Source organism: Elephas maximus, chromosome 15 (genome assembly GCF_024166365.1).
Source record: "Elephas maximus indicus isolate mEleMax1 chromosome 15, mEleMax1 primary haplotype, whole genome shotgun sequence".
Lineage (NCBI taxonomy): Eukaryota > Metazoa > Chordata > Mammalia > Proboscidea > Elephantidae > Elephas > Elephas maximus.
The window spans coordinates 50,571,363-50,589,816 of NC_064833.1; the positions used below are offsets into that span (position 1 = coordinate 50,571,363).

The window sequence follows — 18,454 nt, forward strand, 5'->3', positions numbered from 1 at the left end:
AAGAATGCCATGTCTTCATCCCAAGGGGCAGCTGGTGGGTTAGAACCACTGACCTTTCAGTTAGCAGCCAAGCACTTAACCACTGGGCCACAGGGCTCTTTAGCTTTTGAATACCCATCGGTATATTGCAAACCCATCATTGACCACTTAACTCTACTCTGTTTCATGGCAGTAACCTAATCTGAGTAGCCAGGTAATGTCCAGGTAGAGTTTGTCATATCAATGCTCATCTATCGTCTCTAGCAGCAGAATGTTTTAACCAACCAGTTCATGATTATTTATGATGTTTTTGAATGTGAAAACATCACATTATATTAGACATACATAAAATTCTAGTGCATCTGTTTTTCATACATAAAAAAAGAAATAAAAACTGTTCAGGAAATTTATAACTCCTTTTAGTCACTGTTCCTCTCACCCTATCTAGGGAAGGGACACCCTCCCTCTGCCGTGCCTCTTCTTTCTTTAATTTATTCTTCTTCTTAGCACACGTTACCATCTATCTTACAATAAATGTACTTTAGTCTACCCTGGTTATTGTCTGTCTTTCCCTTATTAGAATGTAAGCTCCATGAGGGCAGGGTTTTTGTTTTGTTTTTTTCTGTTTTATTCACTGTTATATTTCCAACACCTTATCTTTAAAATGAAAACCCTGGTAGTACAGTGTTGTGAAGACCTACAGCTGCTAACCAAAAGGTCAGCAGTTCAAATCCACCAGGCACTCTTTGGAAACTCTATGGGACAGTTCTATTCTGTCCTGTAGAGTCACTATGAGTCAAAACGGACTCAAAGGTAACAGGTTTTTTTTGTTGTTGTTGTTTAATCTTTAAAATGCTGTATGTAACCTTTAAAATGCTGTTTAGAATATTGATCTCAGCCTAGGAACTCAGGAAAAACAAACAACAGTGTGTAAATGAAGAACTTAAACAAATAAAAAATACAGATGTACACATTTGTTAAAATAAGAACAAAAAGGATATAAAACCTGGTAAAGAAAGATTATGTAAATGTAGCCATGTAGTATAAAGTATTCTTATCAGCAATCCATAAATTAAGGCATAATGCCTCACAGTTGCAGGTTGAAATTTTATAAGAACAAATTACCAAGAGTCATGGATTCTCTCAGGAATTTTCAACACATAATACTCTGGTCAGTCTAAGAAAGCAATATGTATTATTTGCTTTGCAGGAGTGGAAATACACTGAAAATAATGGACACAATTCATTTAAACATAATAGCTATCATATTTCAATTTATTTCCATGTAAATTGGTTGTTACATGCTGAGTTAGTACAAAGAATTATAAAAAAGATAATTATGCATTGTAAAATATAAAAAAATAAGTGCAGCATATTAAACTAAATGATTTCTAACTAAAAGTCTTTGGACTGTGAAAGCACCACTTAACTCCCTATTTGAAATCTGGCAACAAACTCACTGCCAAAAAGCACGTTCTATATAGAATTGGATCATCACCCATGGCATACAGCATGTACCTTTCTAAGTTCAATGACATGCTAATATACTTTGGTAGCCACTAAATGTCAAACACTATCCATACAGGATATTAACACATTCATGTTTTCATTAAAAAAGAAAGATCTCTTTCTTCATTACATTATGTATTTATAGAATAGAGATCTGTCAAATAAATTACTGCAAAGTAGTTCAAGCTAGATCTTAAAACACTTGAATCATATAATCGGGAGGCAAATAACCTTTAAAATGAAAGACAAATGGTGAAATTTAAGGGCATTTAATTTGCACAAATGTAATGTTAAGCACCTTTTCCTGGTTATATATTTTACCCTTAATTTACATATGTCATTAGGTTTTGAGCACTCTTGTAGGTCATTTTTAATTTTTTTCCAATTTTATTTTACCACAATAAGTAATATGGAAGTAGTTTATCATATATAAAAATAACACGACCTCATAAAAATAACTCTGTTGACTGCAGAAACACTCCAGCATCCTGGCCACGTTATAGTTCTTGTGCTGTCAAGGCCCACTTTGGAATAAACATTTATATTTTAGAATCGTGTGTGGCTACAGCTCATATGCAACTGTTGGAGTCTCAGAATTCAATTCCAGGGAGTTCCTCCAGGTCATCAGTCTTTGTGGCCTTAGTGTCCAGGAGGAGCTTTAGGACAAGAGGCTTACATGGCACGTGGTTTGCTCTTTTTTAACTTAGGATATAACATTAACATTTGACACCCAAGGTACTGGCTTTAAAGTTTCATCCATTGAACTTGTACTACAGACACTGAAACACATTCAAATACAACTGTTCAGACATTTCTGTGTTACCTTCAACAATAAAATAGAACACATCACCCATCAATTAACCATATGATTTTAGTGTCATCATGGTCCATAATCTCTAACAAATCAGAAAATTTCTATAGTGCATGAATTCAATTATGGGCTATAGTTGCATAGCAAAATATCAATTTATACATCCAACGCACTGTCATCGAGTCAATTCTGACTCATAGACCATACAGGATAGAGTAGAACTGCCCTCTTGGGTTTTCAAGATTATAAATCTTTACAGAAGCAAATTGCCACTTCTTTCTCATGTAGAGCAGCTGGTGGGTTTGAACTGCTGACCTTTTGGCTAGCACTTAGCCACTGTGCCACCAGGGCTCCTAATTTATGTATAAGCTCAGTGCTATCAAATCGATCCCAACTCATAGCGACCCTATAGGACAGAGTAGAACTGCCCCACAGGGTTTCCAAGGAGCAGCTGTTGGATTTGAACTGCCGACCTTTCTGTTAGTACCCATGGCATCTAACCACTGCACCACCAGGGCTCCAATTTATACATTTAAAAAAAAAAAAAAACACATTGCCCTCCAGCCAATTACGACTCATAGTGACCCTATAGGACATAGTAGAACTGCCCCACGGGGTTTCCAAGGAGCAAGTGGTAGATTTGAACTGCTGACCTTTTAGTTAGCAGTTGAATGCTTAACCACTGCACTACCAGGGCTCCAATTTATACATTAAAAAAAAAACAGTGCCATTCATAGCAAGTATAATTTCTTTACTTTTCTTGACTCATGCTTATCTGTCGGTAACCAATGGATTGTGATGGTGAATATTACCACCATTCACTACTAGAATAATTCAATTGCATAAAGCGGAGTAAAATTCTTGTCTCTAAGGAAATTTTACCTTGAACTATTCCACCTTTCCCTGAAACAATGTTTGATGGGAATTAACAACTGGCTTTACACATTTTACTCCAAATCAGTGATTAAGGGATTGAGACTACCATTGGGACAAAGGACAATTTTTTGTACTTCATTTCAATCAAAGTTGTTATAGCTGTATAAGTTATGAGAATTGAAAACATACTTTTACTATTCTCCTTTCATTTTATTATGTTTTTCTACCTAGTAATTAATGTTAAAAGAAAGAATCATATGAACTTTATCACACATTTGCTAGGGACCCTTGTGATGCATCATTTGACAGTCACTAGAATTTACTCTTACAGAGATGCCTATAAAAGCACATATATGACTAGTCTTTCCAAACTGCTTCTCAAACTCACTTTAAAGTTTCCGACTTCTTCTTACACTATTAATTTCTAGAACTGTGAGAATGACATAAAACTGAAGTATAACTGTATCTGCACTTATTTTTGAAAATGAGTTTTCTTCTTAGGTAAATCAATTTGCTAGAGAAAATTGTGAAACCTGTACTTGAATGTGATTGAAAATATATGCACATGCATGAAAACAATAACGTATTGGTTCAAGCTGGATTATGGTATTTATTTGGCAATTATACTGCCGGTTTGGTGGCCTTACATATAAACATACATCCAAGCTCTCCTCTAACCAAAAAAGAAAAACATGCTATTGAGATCTATGTATCTATATGAATATAGATAGATTATTGGATTATATTATATTGACTGCCTGTGTGAAATACAGAAGTTCCAAATTATTACATTTAATTTTATACTGAAATAGTATAACACTATTCTACTGGTGGTGATTTCTCATCTAAAAATCATACTGGTGAAAATATATAAAACGTGCAACTTCCACATTTTCTGGCTTCAACAAAAATTAAGCAGAAAATGGAGCCTCTTAGAGGGATGGGAATGTGGTGATTAGAGCTAGTGGGTCTGAAGATATTAAGTATTTTTTCCAATATTCACAACAAAATGGACTAATGTTAAGAACTGGGTTTCACTGACTTGCCAGTTATCTCCCAAATATGAAAACATTCCTGAATTCTCCCATGGGGTATGGAGAACAATGGTTTCTAGTTTGTTGTTTGCTTTCATTTGATTTATTTTCTGTGAATTTGATATCCTATTGTATGGAAACCCTGGTGGCGTAGTGGTTAAGTGTTACAGCTACTAACCAAAAGGTCGGCAGTTTGAATCCAACAGGCCCTTCTTGGAAACTCTCTGGGGCAGTTCCACTCTGTCCTATGGGGTCGCTATGAGTCAGAATCAACTCAACAGCAGTGGGTTTACTGCATTATTGTATAAATTAATATTTAACCTACTGATGTTTAGTGGCTTTTTTTTTTGAAGGGAAAAATGGCACATTTGCTAACTTGTTTTTATGTATTAGTTAGACTATCCTAGGTTTTTACAAATGGCTTGCAAATGTCCCAAATCTTTTATCATGTGACTAAGGTGTTTCTCAGTTTTACAAATCAACAAGAAAACAGAAATATAACACCACAAAATACTATGGTAAAAGGGAAAAAAGTCATGTTAACTTTTAGTAAACTAAAACTAAATGCTTACTGATTTTCTTATATAAAAAACTATACAATAACCTATTAAGTGAATCTTCTTACTAACAAAGATTTTAAAAATTGTTGGCAATCCTTGACAAGTGGCTTTATGATTACTAAGTCTCAGTAGACTTATTGTAGTAGGATCTAAACAGTAACAACGAAAGCAATGTGCAGAATGCCAGACTATGGCCTCCTCCAGGCTGCGGCCAGACAAGCGCTATACTTCAGCAAAAGGGCCTCAGACTTCACTGTGGTCGCCAAGTTTGCCCACATTCTGAAATAGAAGAAATAAGCATGTGCTACCGATCTCACTCTTAAATCGGCACCATAGTAAGAAAAAAAAAAAAAAAAAGCCATCACTGAAGCAAGCTGTCAGTCAAGCAAAGAAAGTAGACTTTCTATAAGGAAGCAGAGTATAGAGCTTTAAAGCTCCAGGTCCAAGGTCAGACTGCTGGCTTTGAAACCAGCTTGACCACTTACAACTATTGTAATTTCCCTAGGCCTCGGTTTCCTCATTCTAAAAATGGTTATATGATAATAATATTGACCTCATAAGGTTATGACAAATTCAGCAAATTAATACAGGTAACCTCTTATTGTTGTCGAGTCTATTCCGACTCATAGTGACCCCACAGGACAGAGTAGAACTGCCCCATAGGGTTTTCGATGAGCAGCTGGTGGATTCAAACTGCCAACCTTTTGGTTAGCAGCCGAGCTCTTAACCACTGTGCCACCAGGGCTCCAGTATAGGTAAAGCCCTTAGAATATTCCTGGAATATACTAAGTGCTCAAAAAATGTTATTTATATAATAATAATAATGTTATTATTATTATTCTGTAAATACATACTGTTCTGATTGAATCTAATAGGGATGACTCTGGGAGGCACCAAATGCTGTTCTAGGAATAAGGAAAGGCAGCACGATTCAAAAGTCAAAGAAAAATTGCAGGAAACAAAAGTTCTAGAACAGCTCTAAAACTAAACTATAAAGCCCAGTTTTTGGAAACTAACTTTGACATTTCAGATCAAATGAGTGCTGGGCTCTGCAAATACTGTTTCCAACGATGGCAATACAAGCCTAGAGGCAAGTGTATCAAAGTAAGAAAAAAACTAAGAGGCTATATTTAGAGTTTTTCCATTTGACAGGTGGCTTATTTTTTTTTTTAAGTGCCAGGTAGTGGACCCTGACAGAAGCATGTATTTTATAAGCAAGTGGTTTGCACTTAATAGGTGATCGCCAAATCCTGTAAGCAGTGATACTGTTGGGTGATCCAAATTATTCAGCAATTGTTCACATAACTGGTCACCCCAAAAAGAAACAAGAATACTCCTTTACTTGTAACAAAAGACTCTGAGGAGGGGAATTTTTAAGTAAAATTTAGATGCCAATGGGGTGATACGCTAACTTAATGCAAAGTCTTTGACTCTGCGTTCTAAATTTTCTTACAACGCTTACATGCTAACTTGTTTGGCTCACCTTATTTGAATGGATGGTACTTATTGCAGCAGATACGGATTCAAAAAATATCGGTTTCTCTGAGTCTAGGTTTCCACAGTACTGCATTGCTTTTATCAAGGAATCTACGACAAAGCACAGGCGATAAGGATACCTGGAGTAGCAGAATGATCATGTTCAATGTTAGCCAAGGACACTCTCATACCTGTGCAATGGGCTAATGCTATGTCCATGTTTCTGTTCTTACATTCCATGTAAACCTGCAGGAATTGAAATTGTATACCCACAATTAATTCAGGATAGTTGTCAGGAAGGAACGAGACAGGTTTCAAAAGAAACTTGAAAATTTCTAGTTTAAAAAAAAAAAAAATTTATGAAGTCAGACCACCAGAGGGAGGCATTGTAACACACTCAGGCATAACCTGGTAAGCTTCTAAAAGAGACTCGTTCTAGCAAAGTGAAATTGATACAGCAGGACATCGCCTTTTACTGCAACTAAACTTGTCTGCTTACATCTTCCTCTTCATTTAATAAAAATAATAACATTACATTTCTTTCCCTATAATGAAAATACCAAATTGTTCTCAAGCTTCTTTTATTGGAAGCCAAGGACCCCTTTAGGAAAGCGATGAGAGCTTCAGCTCTACTTCTCATAGTAATACATTACATTAACTTTGGCAGATTCATGGGTGCACTAAATGGGTGGTGAATTGAAAACCCCATTATAATCCAAGCCAAGCATGACTTCCCAACTTCTGTTTTTAAAGGTCAAGATAAGAGATCCTAACTAATTTGCTTGGAATACCTTACAGTCTGCCTTAAGTCATAGAAAATCTCATTTAAGAACAATTTATTGACAGCCCCAATCTGCAATTTATCCAGATCCAACTCAGTCCATGAAACTGAGTGAAAGTTAATCTCGACATTTTAGTAACAGGAGGATGGATTTAATTATATAATAATGATGTATCTTGTGTATAAAATATAGAAAGATGCATTCGCAACACATTCTAAGAGTGTTCATAATATATAAAATACTTCCCTCATATCCTTCTAGCAATAACAAGTTCTCCCTACAGGTAGAGAAATGAGAAACAATACGAGATGCATTACTCTAAGCATAAATGTATAAAAAAGTAGGTGGGTAAGTAGGTAGATTGATATATAGATACTTACATACATACCCACATACATAGAATGAGACTCTACCATTGAATAAATAGCTCTTGTTTCTGTAAGTTAAAATGATTAGTTCAAGGTGACCCACCAGTGTTTGACTTTTTCTTAAGCTCAGTGAAGCACAAGCACATTGCTACGGGTGGTTTGTTGACGCTGATAAACATAATCTCCAGTTCACTGACATCTCAGTGTGCCAAGTACAGGAATAAATAGAGGTCACCCCATTTCCTTCAACCTACAACCCCCAGTCCCTACAGTCCTTAAACTAAAGCAACTAAGAAAACAATCCAAGCAGTGTTGTTAGAAAGCAGCAAGACATGAGGACACCTGTGGCTAAAGAAACCCTGTGGCTCTTTACTCTTGTCCCTCTTTAAGGGTGGCTGGAACTAAGGAAGAATATTAGCTGCAGTGATACTATTTGCATTTTAAGAAATGACTTCTGTAAAATAAGAAAAAGCAGCTACCATTATTGACAGGGAACTGCCAGAAATTAGTTAGATTCAGAAGAGGACATGGAACTAGGGATATCATTGCTGAAGTCAGATGGATCTTGGCTGAAAGCAGAGAATACCAGAAAGATATTTACCTGAGTTTTATTGGCCTTGCAAAAGTATTCAACTGCCTGGGTGATAACAAATTATGGATAACATTGAGAAGAATAGGAATTCCCGAAAACTTAAGTTGTGCTCATGTGGAATCTGTACACAGACCAAGACACAGCCGTTCAAACAGAATGAGGGAATTAAAAGCAGAAAAGGTGTGCGTCAGGGTTGTATTCTTTTACCATAATTAACCGATGCTGAGCAAATAATCTGAGAAACCATACTATATGAAGAAGAATGCAGCACCACGATTGGAGAAAGACTTATTAACAGCCTTCTATATGCAGATGACACAACTTTGCTTGCTGAGAGTGAAGAGGACTTGAAGCACTTACTGATGAAGATCAAAGACTACAGCCTTCAGTATGGATTACACCGCAACATAAAGAAAAGAAAAATCCTTACAACTGGACCAATAAGCAGCATCATGATAAACAGAAAAGATTGAAGTTGTCAAGGATTTCATTTCACTTGGATCCATCAATGCCCATGGAAGCAGCAGTCAAGAAATCAAATGATGTATTGCATTGGGCAAATCTGCTGCAAAAGACCCTTTAAAAGGTGTTAAAAAGCAAAGATGTCACTTGAGAACTAAGGTGAACCTGACCCAAGCCATGATATTTTCAGTCACCTCACATGCATTTGAAAGCCGGACATTGAATAAGGAAGACCAAAGAAGAATTGATGACTTTGAATTATGATGTTGGTGAAGAACATTGAATATACCACGGACTACCAGAAGAAAGAACAAATCTGTCTTAGATGAAGTACAGCCACAGAATGCTCCTTAGAAGTGAGGATGGCAAGACTTCGTCTCACATACTTTGGACATGTTGTCAGAGGGGACCAGTCCCTGAAAAAGGACATCGTGCTTGGTAAGGTAGAGGGTCAGCAAAAAAAGAGGAAGACCCTCGGTGAGACAGACTGACACGGTGGCCGCAACAATGGGCTCAAACATAGCAATGACTGTGAGGATGGTGCAGGGCCCAGCAGTGCTTCATTCTGTTGTACATAGGGTCGCTATAAGTTGGAACTGACTAGATGGCACTTAACAACATTGGCATTGCTGAGTACGTACTAAAACTCCCAGATACTTTGTTACGTGCTTTATATGCAATGTATCACTTCTGAGCCTCATAACAGCTTAATAAAATGTTATTTCTACTTCCACTTTACAGAAAAGCAAACAAATACTTTGGCCAAGATCATAGAACTGGTATACGCTAATATTGAAACCCAGGACTTGTCTATCTCTAAAGCTGCAATTAATTAACATATATCGCAATGTTATCTTGCTCTTGAGTGCCGTCGAGTTCATTGCAACTCATAGCGAGGCTGTGTGATAGAGTAGAGCTGCCATTACAGAAACAGATCTCCAGGTCTTTTTCCTGGGGAGCCACTGGGTGGATTCGAACCACCATCCTTTTGGTTAGCACCCAAGTGCTTAACCACTTCATCACCAGGGCTCCTTAATGTTATTGTAACTATGATAAAATAAGCCAAATAATAATGAATCAATTAAAAGGGTAAGTCAATACAAAACTGCTGGATTTGTATATGTGACTGAGAAACACCTGGCCAAGGGTAAATAGCATTTTCTGCCAATTTAAAAATAAACCGCATCAGTTGATTTATGCCATCGTTCTATGCATATATACCATTATATAGAATACAAAGACCATTAAAATGAATAAAAAGATAAAGCTCTGTCTCCCACATGTCCAGTATCCAGATTGTTTGGGCTTCTCTGAATTAGACCCTAAGTTCAATAGGAATAGAAACCCATTTTCCCCTCTTCACTAATCCTGAGTCCTGATTTTCAATATTTAGAAAGAGCAGCCAATAAATATTACAGCATATTCAGAAAAGAACTTAAAATACAATTGATCAAAAAAAAATATACATACTGGCCTTTATATTAAAAGAGCAATCCTAGTCTCATGTTTCTCAAAATACAATCCTTAGATCACCTGCTTCAGAATCATCTATTATTGTTTAAAATGAAGATTCCTGGATCAGAACCAAGACCCAGAAGGCTGCATTTTCAATGAACACCTCTGATGATCTATACACATCAAAGACTGAGTGCTCGTCTAGACCATGGCAACACAGAATAAAAATTTCAGACACAAGATTCCACAAATGAAGAGGAACCCTCTGGTTACAATCCAGATTTAGATGGAAAAAAATATATTCAGGTTGAAACCTAGGCCAAAACGATGCAAAGGTTTTATATGGAACAATAAGAAAATAAAAGCACATTATGTGGGGAAAAGGGTGACTAGCCAAAAGTAGCCACTAGATTTAAGGTCCGGGATCTTAAAAAAAAAAAAATCAATTATTTTGCAATAACTTACTTAATTTCTGAATATCTGCTAATTCTGTTAGAATTATGTCACCAGAAGGTAACCAGACAACCCAGGGAGGTCACTTAGTGCAAATCCCTCATTTTTACTAAATGAATAAACTGAGATTCAGACAGACAGGTTAGATGATTTTCCCATACTTCACAATCAGTGAGGTAGAGCTGAGATCACACCTCTAGACTTTCACATACTACACAGCTTCCCCTCCACATATGCCCACCCTTACCTTCATAGGAAGCTATACTGAAGTTTGCCTCTGTACTATCTTGAGTTTGAAACATTGGAAATTTCAAATCAAATTCAAAATATAAATGAGTAGAGGCACAAGTTATGCACCACCACAAGAAAGCAATCAAAGTCCACAACATGAGGCCTTGACTGACTACTGATCTTAACTCTTTAAAAGCCATTGTCCGTGGTCGTTAAGATGCTCACAAGAAAATATTTTCTGGCATCATCTTTCATAACTACCTTTTAAAATGTTGCAGGTGTATGAAGGGGGGGGAAGTATAAGTCAGATTTTCACTTCTGGCCATGACAAGTAACTGATGAAAGACTATCCTAACCTCTACAAATAAGTAGGAAACAAGACAAAAATATATGAACAACTGTTTTCAGGCATTGGGCAATAGGCTGCACAGAACTGAGTTCACTGAGAGAAGGAAAGTAAATGAGGTGAGCCCTGCAATCACTCCAACTTTCTGCTACCAAGCCCTATCTGGGCCACACCATGATGAGAAAAATCCAAACAAACTGCAGCAGCTTACTGGGCTGATAAAAATTGAGGGATCAAGTAATGGAAAGGAGGGTGATATGCAGAGAAAGAGTTCCAAAAATTTTCTTAAAGTTTTGAGCAAGCCTTTGGATGAATACAAAGCCACACATACATAGGGTGAGACTCTCTAAAGCCAGCGGAAAAAAAATCTCCTGGGGAAAGAACAAATACTGGGGAGCAACACCCAAAGATGGCATGAGCCGAGCTACATGCAACAGAAGACATTAGAAGACTGAGGACAGTTGAGGAACAGGTATTGCCCCACCCTCAAGAGCCCTTACCCCCAATTTTAGGGATTGGTGGAGAGAACAGGAGGAAATAAGAAAGGGGATGAATTCCTTTTTGACTTAGTATTTATTCAAAATAACTAAGAAAAATCCCAAGTGTCCAGGGTATTCCTTGAATTGGCAAAGTTAGGCGTTCTTTCATCTGTGAAAATGGAAGATTGTAAGCTAAGTCAGTTTTAAAGTCCTGTGGAGGTAATGTGGTAGAGAAGTAGGCACCATGGCCCAAGGAAACACAGAGAAAACAGCCTTTGTATCAGGCACCGTTTGGGAGAACAGGAATGGTATCTTGTTAGATTTTATATCCTCCTACCTTTTTTTTTTTTTTTTTATCTTATCACCAAGGCCACTTTTTCATGCAGCCTATGACCTGGAAGGGACTTTTTCCTTCTTTCTATAAGCTTCCTAAGCTGACTCTCCAGCAGGGTCTATGCCTAGCTACATCTCAAGTCTATGTTCTGTCCTGCCAGCCTATCCCATGTGAATACCTCCAAATGTACACACACCTAGAAGCTTGAAGAGTCTCCTGAAAACAAATCTGGAGTGATGGGAGGCATAAAGTCTAGTGTCCTTTGGGGAAAATAGGAAGAGGTGAGCACTGAAATGAGCAGGCTCAAGACCCTGGAGCTGAGACAGTGGATGGTGAAAACCCATCACTTCTGTGAAGGGAAGGAATCCATCTGACATAAGCTATGCAAATACCTCAACAAGCATGGAGACTCCAGTATAGTCAAAAAAGGTCAATCCACAGCAATCCAGGATTAAACAACACTTCTCATTCGGGCAGGGCTGTGAGACCTCGTCTGTAGGAGAGACAGAGACATGAGTTAGGAAGAACTCTCAGAGATTTCTGCTGATGACTTTCCTGAATGGTGGGAAAATAACAGCGTCATGTTTAACAAATTCTGAACACTTTTCAGTTAACTACAGATTATTTCTGAAAGCTTTGATTTTGTATTATTAGAATGTTATTTCAGTTAGTATGATATGATTTAGAGAAGAATACAGAATATATTAATTACCAGTCTCATTTCATAAACAAACTGAGGTTCAAAGAGTTTAAATGATTTTGCTAAGCAGAGACTAGAACCATAGTTTCTAAACCTTCTGTAGTCCTTTCAAAATACCACACTGTTTCCTCTGTTTTGTGATGCCTGACTTTCTAGAATTTTGGAGTCACACATTAAGCAGAAGACCCATACTTTTGGAAGGGGCTTGGGTGAGGGACGCTAAAACTTAAGCTTAATTTAGTTAATATTAAATCTGCCTCTGAATGTAGCTGTTAGGGGAAAAAATGATTTCACTGAGTAGAGTTCATAATCTCTTTCTTGTGGGCATTCTTGGGGCCACGAGATGAGGTGATAATATTACAATGATAGGCCACACCTGGGGTCCATCTAAAGAGCAATGTGGCTCTCAGAGCTTCACGTAGGCTGTTTCCTCTACCACTGGTAGGCAAATTCTATCAACTAAATGCCAGTTCATTCATTATTATGAGATTCTCCAAATATATAAACTCTTAATTGGAATTGTTTTGCCATTTAATATGCCCCAATTTTTCCCCTGTAGTGGCTACCGAAAAGTGGGGGATATGGTTGTCTCTCAATTAGTGTTAGAGGGAATTATGAGGGAAATAGTACATTTTTAAAAAAAATGCTGCTTAGAAGTAAAAACAGGTGAACAGAAAGTACAAAATAAACACTGAAGGTGTCCTAGATAAAACATTTTGAACTTATCTGTTTTAGAAAACAATATTTGAAGGCAATGGTAGATTGGCACCAGCTCACACTGGTTCTTTAATGTCAACTATGTACATCTCTTCCTAACCCCACATATAATGACAGCATGTTATGCTAGAAACCATCCATTGTGGAAGTATTTACACCACAGAAATTATTAAACACTGTAAGTAGGGCTTCTGCCCCACTCCCCTGAGAGCTGATTGTTCAAACAATAACTAGGACATCGTTGCTTAAGATGAGTACTCTTATTAAACATAAACGAACAAATCCAATGGCTTTGATTAAATAAACCACTGACATCTTCCTCCACAATAGATCTTAAAATGACATGATGACATAATTTGATATTCCATAAAGCTCTTTTTTCTATTCACTTATCCACCATTGATCTAACTAAATGACACACCTTTTACAAAATAGTGCATATTTCAATTTAAGCCACAATGTAAAATTCTCTGCTTAAATTTCCTATAGAAAAATTATTAGTATTGATATAGAACAGTAAAAAAATTGAAATTATGAGTTTTCCTGAGATTTCTAAGTCTTACTGTTTATTTACTAGAAAAAATAAGAGACCTGTCTTAGGTATACCTACAAGAACAGTTGTGGTAAAAAGAAGCTGTAATCTGAAAGAATGTTGGCAATTATTGTATTTAGAAAAGATGTCAATCCATTGCTTTTCCTTGAAATAGGCTACATAAGTTATTATCCATGACCATATTGTATGAGCTCTATCATCCCCTTTCCATCTCCAGGGTAGGCATGGCTAATCAATCATGGTACTTTTTTACACTGAGGCCAAAAAAGGCCTTAGAATTTTGTTAACTCAGTACTTTAGGAAGCCACTGTTAGTTGATCAAAAACTTATTTGTCAATCTGAATTTTAAAATACTATAGTGAAAAACAATCTGCATATATTCCAGAGAGATTAATCTCTGGATATAAATAGTAGTAAAAAGGTATGGAACATTCTTTAAGAAGCAGTTTTATTTTTTTTTCCTCCTACCACATTATTTCACTTCTAAATTTTAATTGCCATAACATAGTTTATAAAGAAAATCTTCTACACCCTACTTGGGTGAGTAGCATCTGGGGTCTTAAAAGTTTGTGAGTGGCCATCTAAGATATTCCACTGGTCTCACCCCATCTGGAGCAAGGGAGAATGAAGAAAATCAAAGACACAAGGGAAAGATTAGTCCAAAGCATTAATGGACCACAACTACCACAGCCTCCACTAGACTGAGTCCAGCACAACTAGATGGTGCCTGGCTACCATCATGGACTGCTCTGACAGAGATCACAATAGAAGGTTCTGAACAGAACTGGAGAAAATACAGAACAAAATTCTAACTCACAAAAAAAAAAAAAAAAGACCAGACTTACTGGTCTGACAGAGAAACCCCGAGAGCTTGGCCCCCGGACAACCTTTTAACTCAGTGCTGAAGTCACTTCTAAAGTTCACCCTTCAGACAAAGATTAGACAGGTCTGTAAAACAAAACAAGATTAAATGTGCACACCAGCTCAGGGGCAAGGACAAGAAAGCAGGAGAGGACAGGAAAACTGATAATGGGGAATCCAAGTTCGAGAAGGGAGAGTGTTAACATGTCATGGGGTTGGCAACCAATGTCATAAAATAATATGTGTATTAATTGTTTAATGAGAAACTAATTTGCTCTGCAAAACTTCATTTAAAGCACAATAAACAAAAAATTGTAATTGCCATTCTCTTTATTTCAAAATTTAAATGGTAATAGATTATTAACTATGAAAATGTTTGGGCTTTATCAATAGTGATACAAAAATTTCCCTTTCAATATCCACACAGTGTGTTCATTCCATTGCTGGCTTTGCCTTTTATTTTTACACTCCACTGTAAAAATAAATGTGCAAAAATATGTGTAGGCTTTCAAACCATCAAAAACAAAATAAAATAAAGCAAAACAAAAAAATTATGCCATGTAGTTGTGGATGATAATTTAAATAAGCCATCTTGGTAGAAGCAATTCATGATGGCTTTTCTAGATAAAAAAGACATCCTTATTGGTGAAGTTACTAATTCACTCAAATGAAAATTTAAATACAACGGACATTTCTGAAATCTTTGCAAGAAGTGAAGTCTTCTTTTACGTGGTATCCTCTCAGCTCTTCTATTGTACAGATTTTACAGCAATAACCTTGTGTTCTAAGCTTCTAAGTAAATCAACCAGTGCAATAAAAATCACATAAACCTACAAGACTAAAGTGAACGCACAGCTAATATCCTGCCTAAGGCAAAAGGAGGTAAACTCGGAATCTCTACCCATGTGGGATGCGGTAAATGATGGGATTTATCTACAAAAAACAACATTTCAGAAAGAAATTAACCATCAGGTGTGGGAAGGCAATTAACTCCAGACTGTGGAAGCCAGCTCTTTCCTGTGGAAAATTCATTAACGCCTTTAATTAAAAAGTATTCATATCTGCATAATTTAGGAGCACTTTCTATCTACTTCAAAAAGTTCTTGACAGTCTGTGAGTCACTCATAATTTTTTAAAAGAAGGCATTTTCTACTGATATCCATTAATTACTCAGAAGCAGATATAGGTCTTTAATTTCTCAAGAAAATAAAGAGATACAAAACATTTATGACAAACTGCAACACTAGTTGTGGAAAACGTGCACATATTACTTGTTCATCTCATTTATTCATTCATTTAAGCAGTTAGTCAATGTAGATGTATGGAATGCTTACTTACTCTAAGCACTATCCTAAAAAAAAAAAAAATGCAAATAGAGAGGTGAACAAAAGAGATGGTGTAGCTTGCTCTCCATCAACAGGCTCACATTCAAGCAGAGAAACGAGTCATTTCAACCAGTAATTTGAAGTGTTATGAGGACAGGAAAAGATGTGCAGAAAGTGATAAGGAGGTCTAGCAGCAGTGACTTGGTGTAAGGAGGTCTAGCAGTGACTTGATGCAGCCACAGGGCAGTTCCTCTCTGTTCTAAACCCTGCTTTGAGTTGCAATCAACTCAGTGGCAATGGGTTTTAAAGATGTCCATGCAGCCCTGGTGGCATAGTGGTTAAGAGCTCAGCTGCTGACCAAAAGGTCAGCAGTTCAAATCCACCAGCTGCTCCTTGGAAACCCTATGGAGCAGTTCTATTCTGTCCTATAGGGTCACTGTGAGTCAGAAATGACTTGACGGTAATGGGTTTGTGTTTTTTTGTTTTGTTTTGTTTTGTTTAAGATGTCCATATCTTAATCTCCAGAACCTGTGACTATGTTAATTTAAATAGCAAAAGGGACTTTGCAAATGTGCTTAAATTAAGGCACTTGAGATGGGGAGTGCCTGGGTGGCAGGGTTAACAACTGGGCTACTAACAGAGAGGTTGACAATTCAAATACACCCAGAAATGCCTTGAAAGAAAGATGTGGTAATCTGCTTCCAAAAGGTCACAGCCATAAAGACCTCATACAGTGCCTTTCTACTTTGAAACATATATGGTCACATTCAAGTCGGAATCAATTCAGCAACTGGTTGTTGTTGTTGTTGAGATGGGGAGGTTGTCCTGGATTATCTGGGTGGGCCCAAGGTAATCACAAGGGTCTTTATGAGAGGAAGTCAAGAGGGTCAGAGTCAGAGGTGATGGAGGTGGGCCTGTGTCATAGATTGAATTACATCCTCCAAAAAAATATGTGTATCAGTTTGGCTGGGCCATGAGTCCCAGTATTTTGTGATTATCTTCCATTTTGCAATTGTAATTTTATGTTAAAGGGGATTAGGGTGGTATTGTAATACCCTAACCTCACATCCCTGATCTAAAGGGAGTTTCCCTGGGATGTGGCCTGTACCACCTTTTATCTTACAAGAAATAAAAGGAATAGGAAGCTAGCAGAGAGGGGGGGACCTCTCACCACCAAGAAAGCAGTGGCAGGAGCAGTGCACATTCTTTGGACCTGGGGTTCCTGTGCTGAGAAGCTCCTAGTCCAGGGGAAGATTGATGAAAAGGACCTTCCTCCAGGGCCAACAGAGAGAAAGCCTTCTCCTGGAGCTGGTGCCCTGAATTTGGACTTCTAGCCTACTACACTGTGAGAAAATAAATTTCTCTTTGTTAAAGCCACCCACTTGTGTTATTTCTGTTACAGCAGCACTAGATGACTAAGACAGCCTGCCAAGCCATAATGTTAACAGAGACCTCACCAGGGTGTCTGTTGGCATTGGCATAGCATGACTAAAGTGTTTTTGAGACACAGACTACTACATATGGTAGTGGAAGATTCCTCCAAAAGTGAGCAAATTTAATTACCGTGCAAGAAATAATACAGGAATTTCCATCTTTAATTTATGTAGCCAGTTTCATCTATTTTGATCATTCTATCATGTGCTCAACGATTCAAAAATCTCCCTCAAGCTAAATTCATCTTCCCTTTTAGCTGCTCTCCTGGGTTTCTTTTTCCTGGATTGCCTCTTCATTCCAATTTAGTGCTTCAAAACTTGAAATCATTTTGTATTATTCCCTTCTCCCTTCTCCCAACACCTAAACAGTATCAGATTATGTTCATGACACTTCTGAACTCTCTTTTGATTCCATCCTCTCATTTTTCCATTTCTATTGCCATGTGACCAAGCAGAGGCCAATGGAGCCTTTCCCTCCTCATCTGGATTTTCACCGCCTTACCCTTCGTTCTTCCTCCCTGCAGACTGCATTCAGAGCGATACTCTCAAACCCCAATTTAAGCAGTTTTTCCTGTATGTGTGCCTGCCCTCAACAGAAGACTCTAGTCCTGCCTCTGTCTCTAACTAACTGCATAATCCAGAATGAGTTGGTGATCGCCTATGGACCTCAGCTTCTTTCCAGGGTATGCTATTACCTATTTTTTAAATGGAAGGTGTTATGGATTGAATTGTGTCCCCCAAAATTATGTGTTGTAAATCTAACCCCTATGTCTGTGGTTATAATCCCATTTGGGAATGGATTTTCTTTTTTATGTTAATAAGGCAATATTAATGTAGGGTGTATCTTAAATTAATCTCTTTTGAGATACAAAAAGAGCAGACTGAGCAAATAACAAAGCAAGCAAGCACAGATGGGGAAGTTAGATGCCGCACCACATGAGATCTCCAAGGAACCAAGAAACAGAAGCTGAAAAGAGCAAGGACCTTCCCTCAGAGACAAGAGATAGAAAGTCTTGCCCTAGAGCCAATGCCCTGAATTCAGACTTCTAGCCTCCTAAACTGTGAGAAAATAAATTTCTGCTTGTTAGAGCCACCCACTTGTGATATTTCTGTTAGAA

At 37.4% G+C, this 18,454-nt stretch overlaps 1 protein-coding gene across 3 annotated transcripts in view; it reads right to left on the reverse strand.

Moving 5' to 3' along the window:
- Positions 1 to 1,242: 1,242 nt before the first annotated feature.
- SLC26A7 (solute carrier family 26 member 7) overlaps positions 1,243 to 18,454 on the reverse strand; it is a 137,481-nt gene continuing 120,269 nt past the window's right edge. For all 3 annotated transcript variants that reach the window (XM_049854504.1, XM_049854505.1, XM_049854506.1), the window contains 4 exons: positions 12,140 to 12,240; positions 6,437 to 6,491; positions 6,253 to 6,356; positions 1,243 to 5,048 (listed from right to left, as the gene is read on the reverse strand). In XM_049854504.1, the coding sequence (XP_049710461.1) occupies positions 5,013 to 5,048; positions 6,253 to 6,356; positions 6,437 to 6,491; positions 12,140 to 12,240 (296 nt within the window). In that variant the 3' untranslated portion in view covers positions 1,243 to 5,012. The remainder of the gene's footprint in view (positions 5,049 to 6,252; positions 6,357 to 6,436; positions 6,492 to 12,139; positions 12,241 to 18,454) is intronic.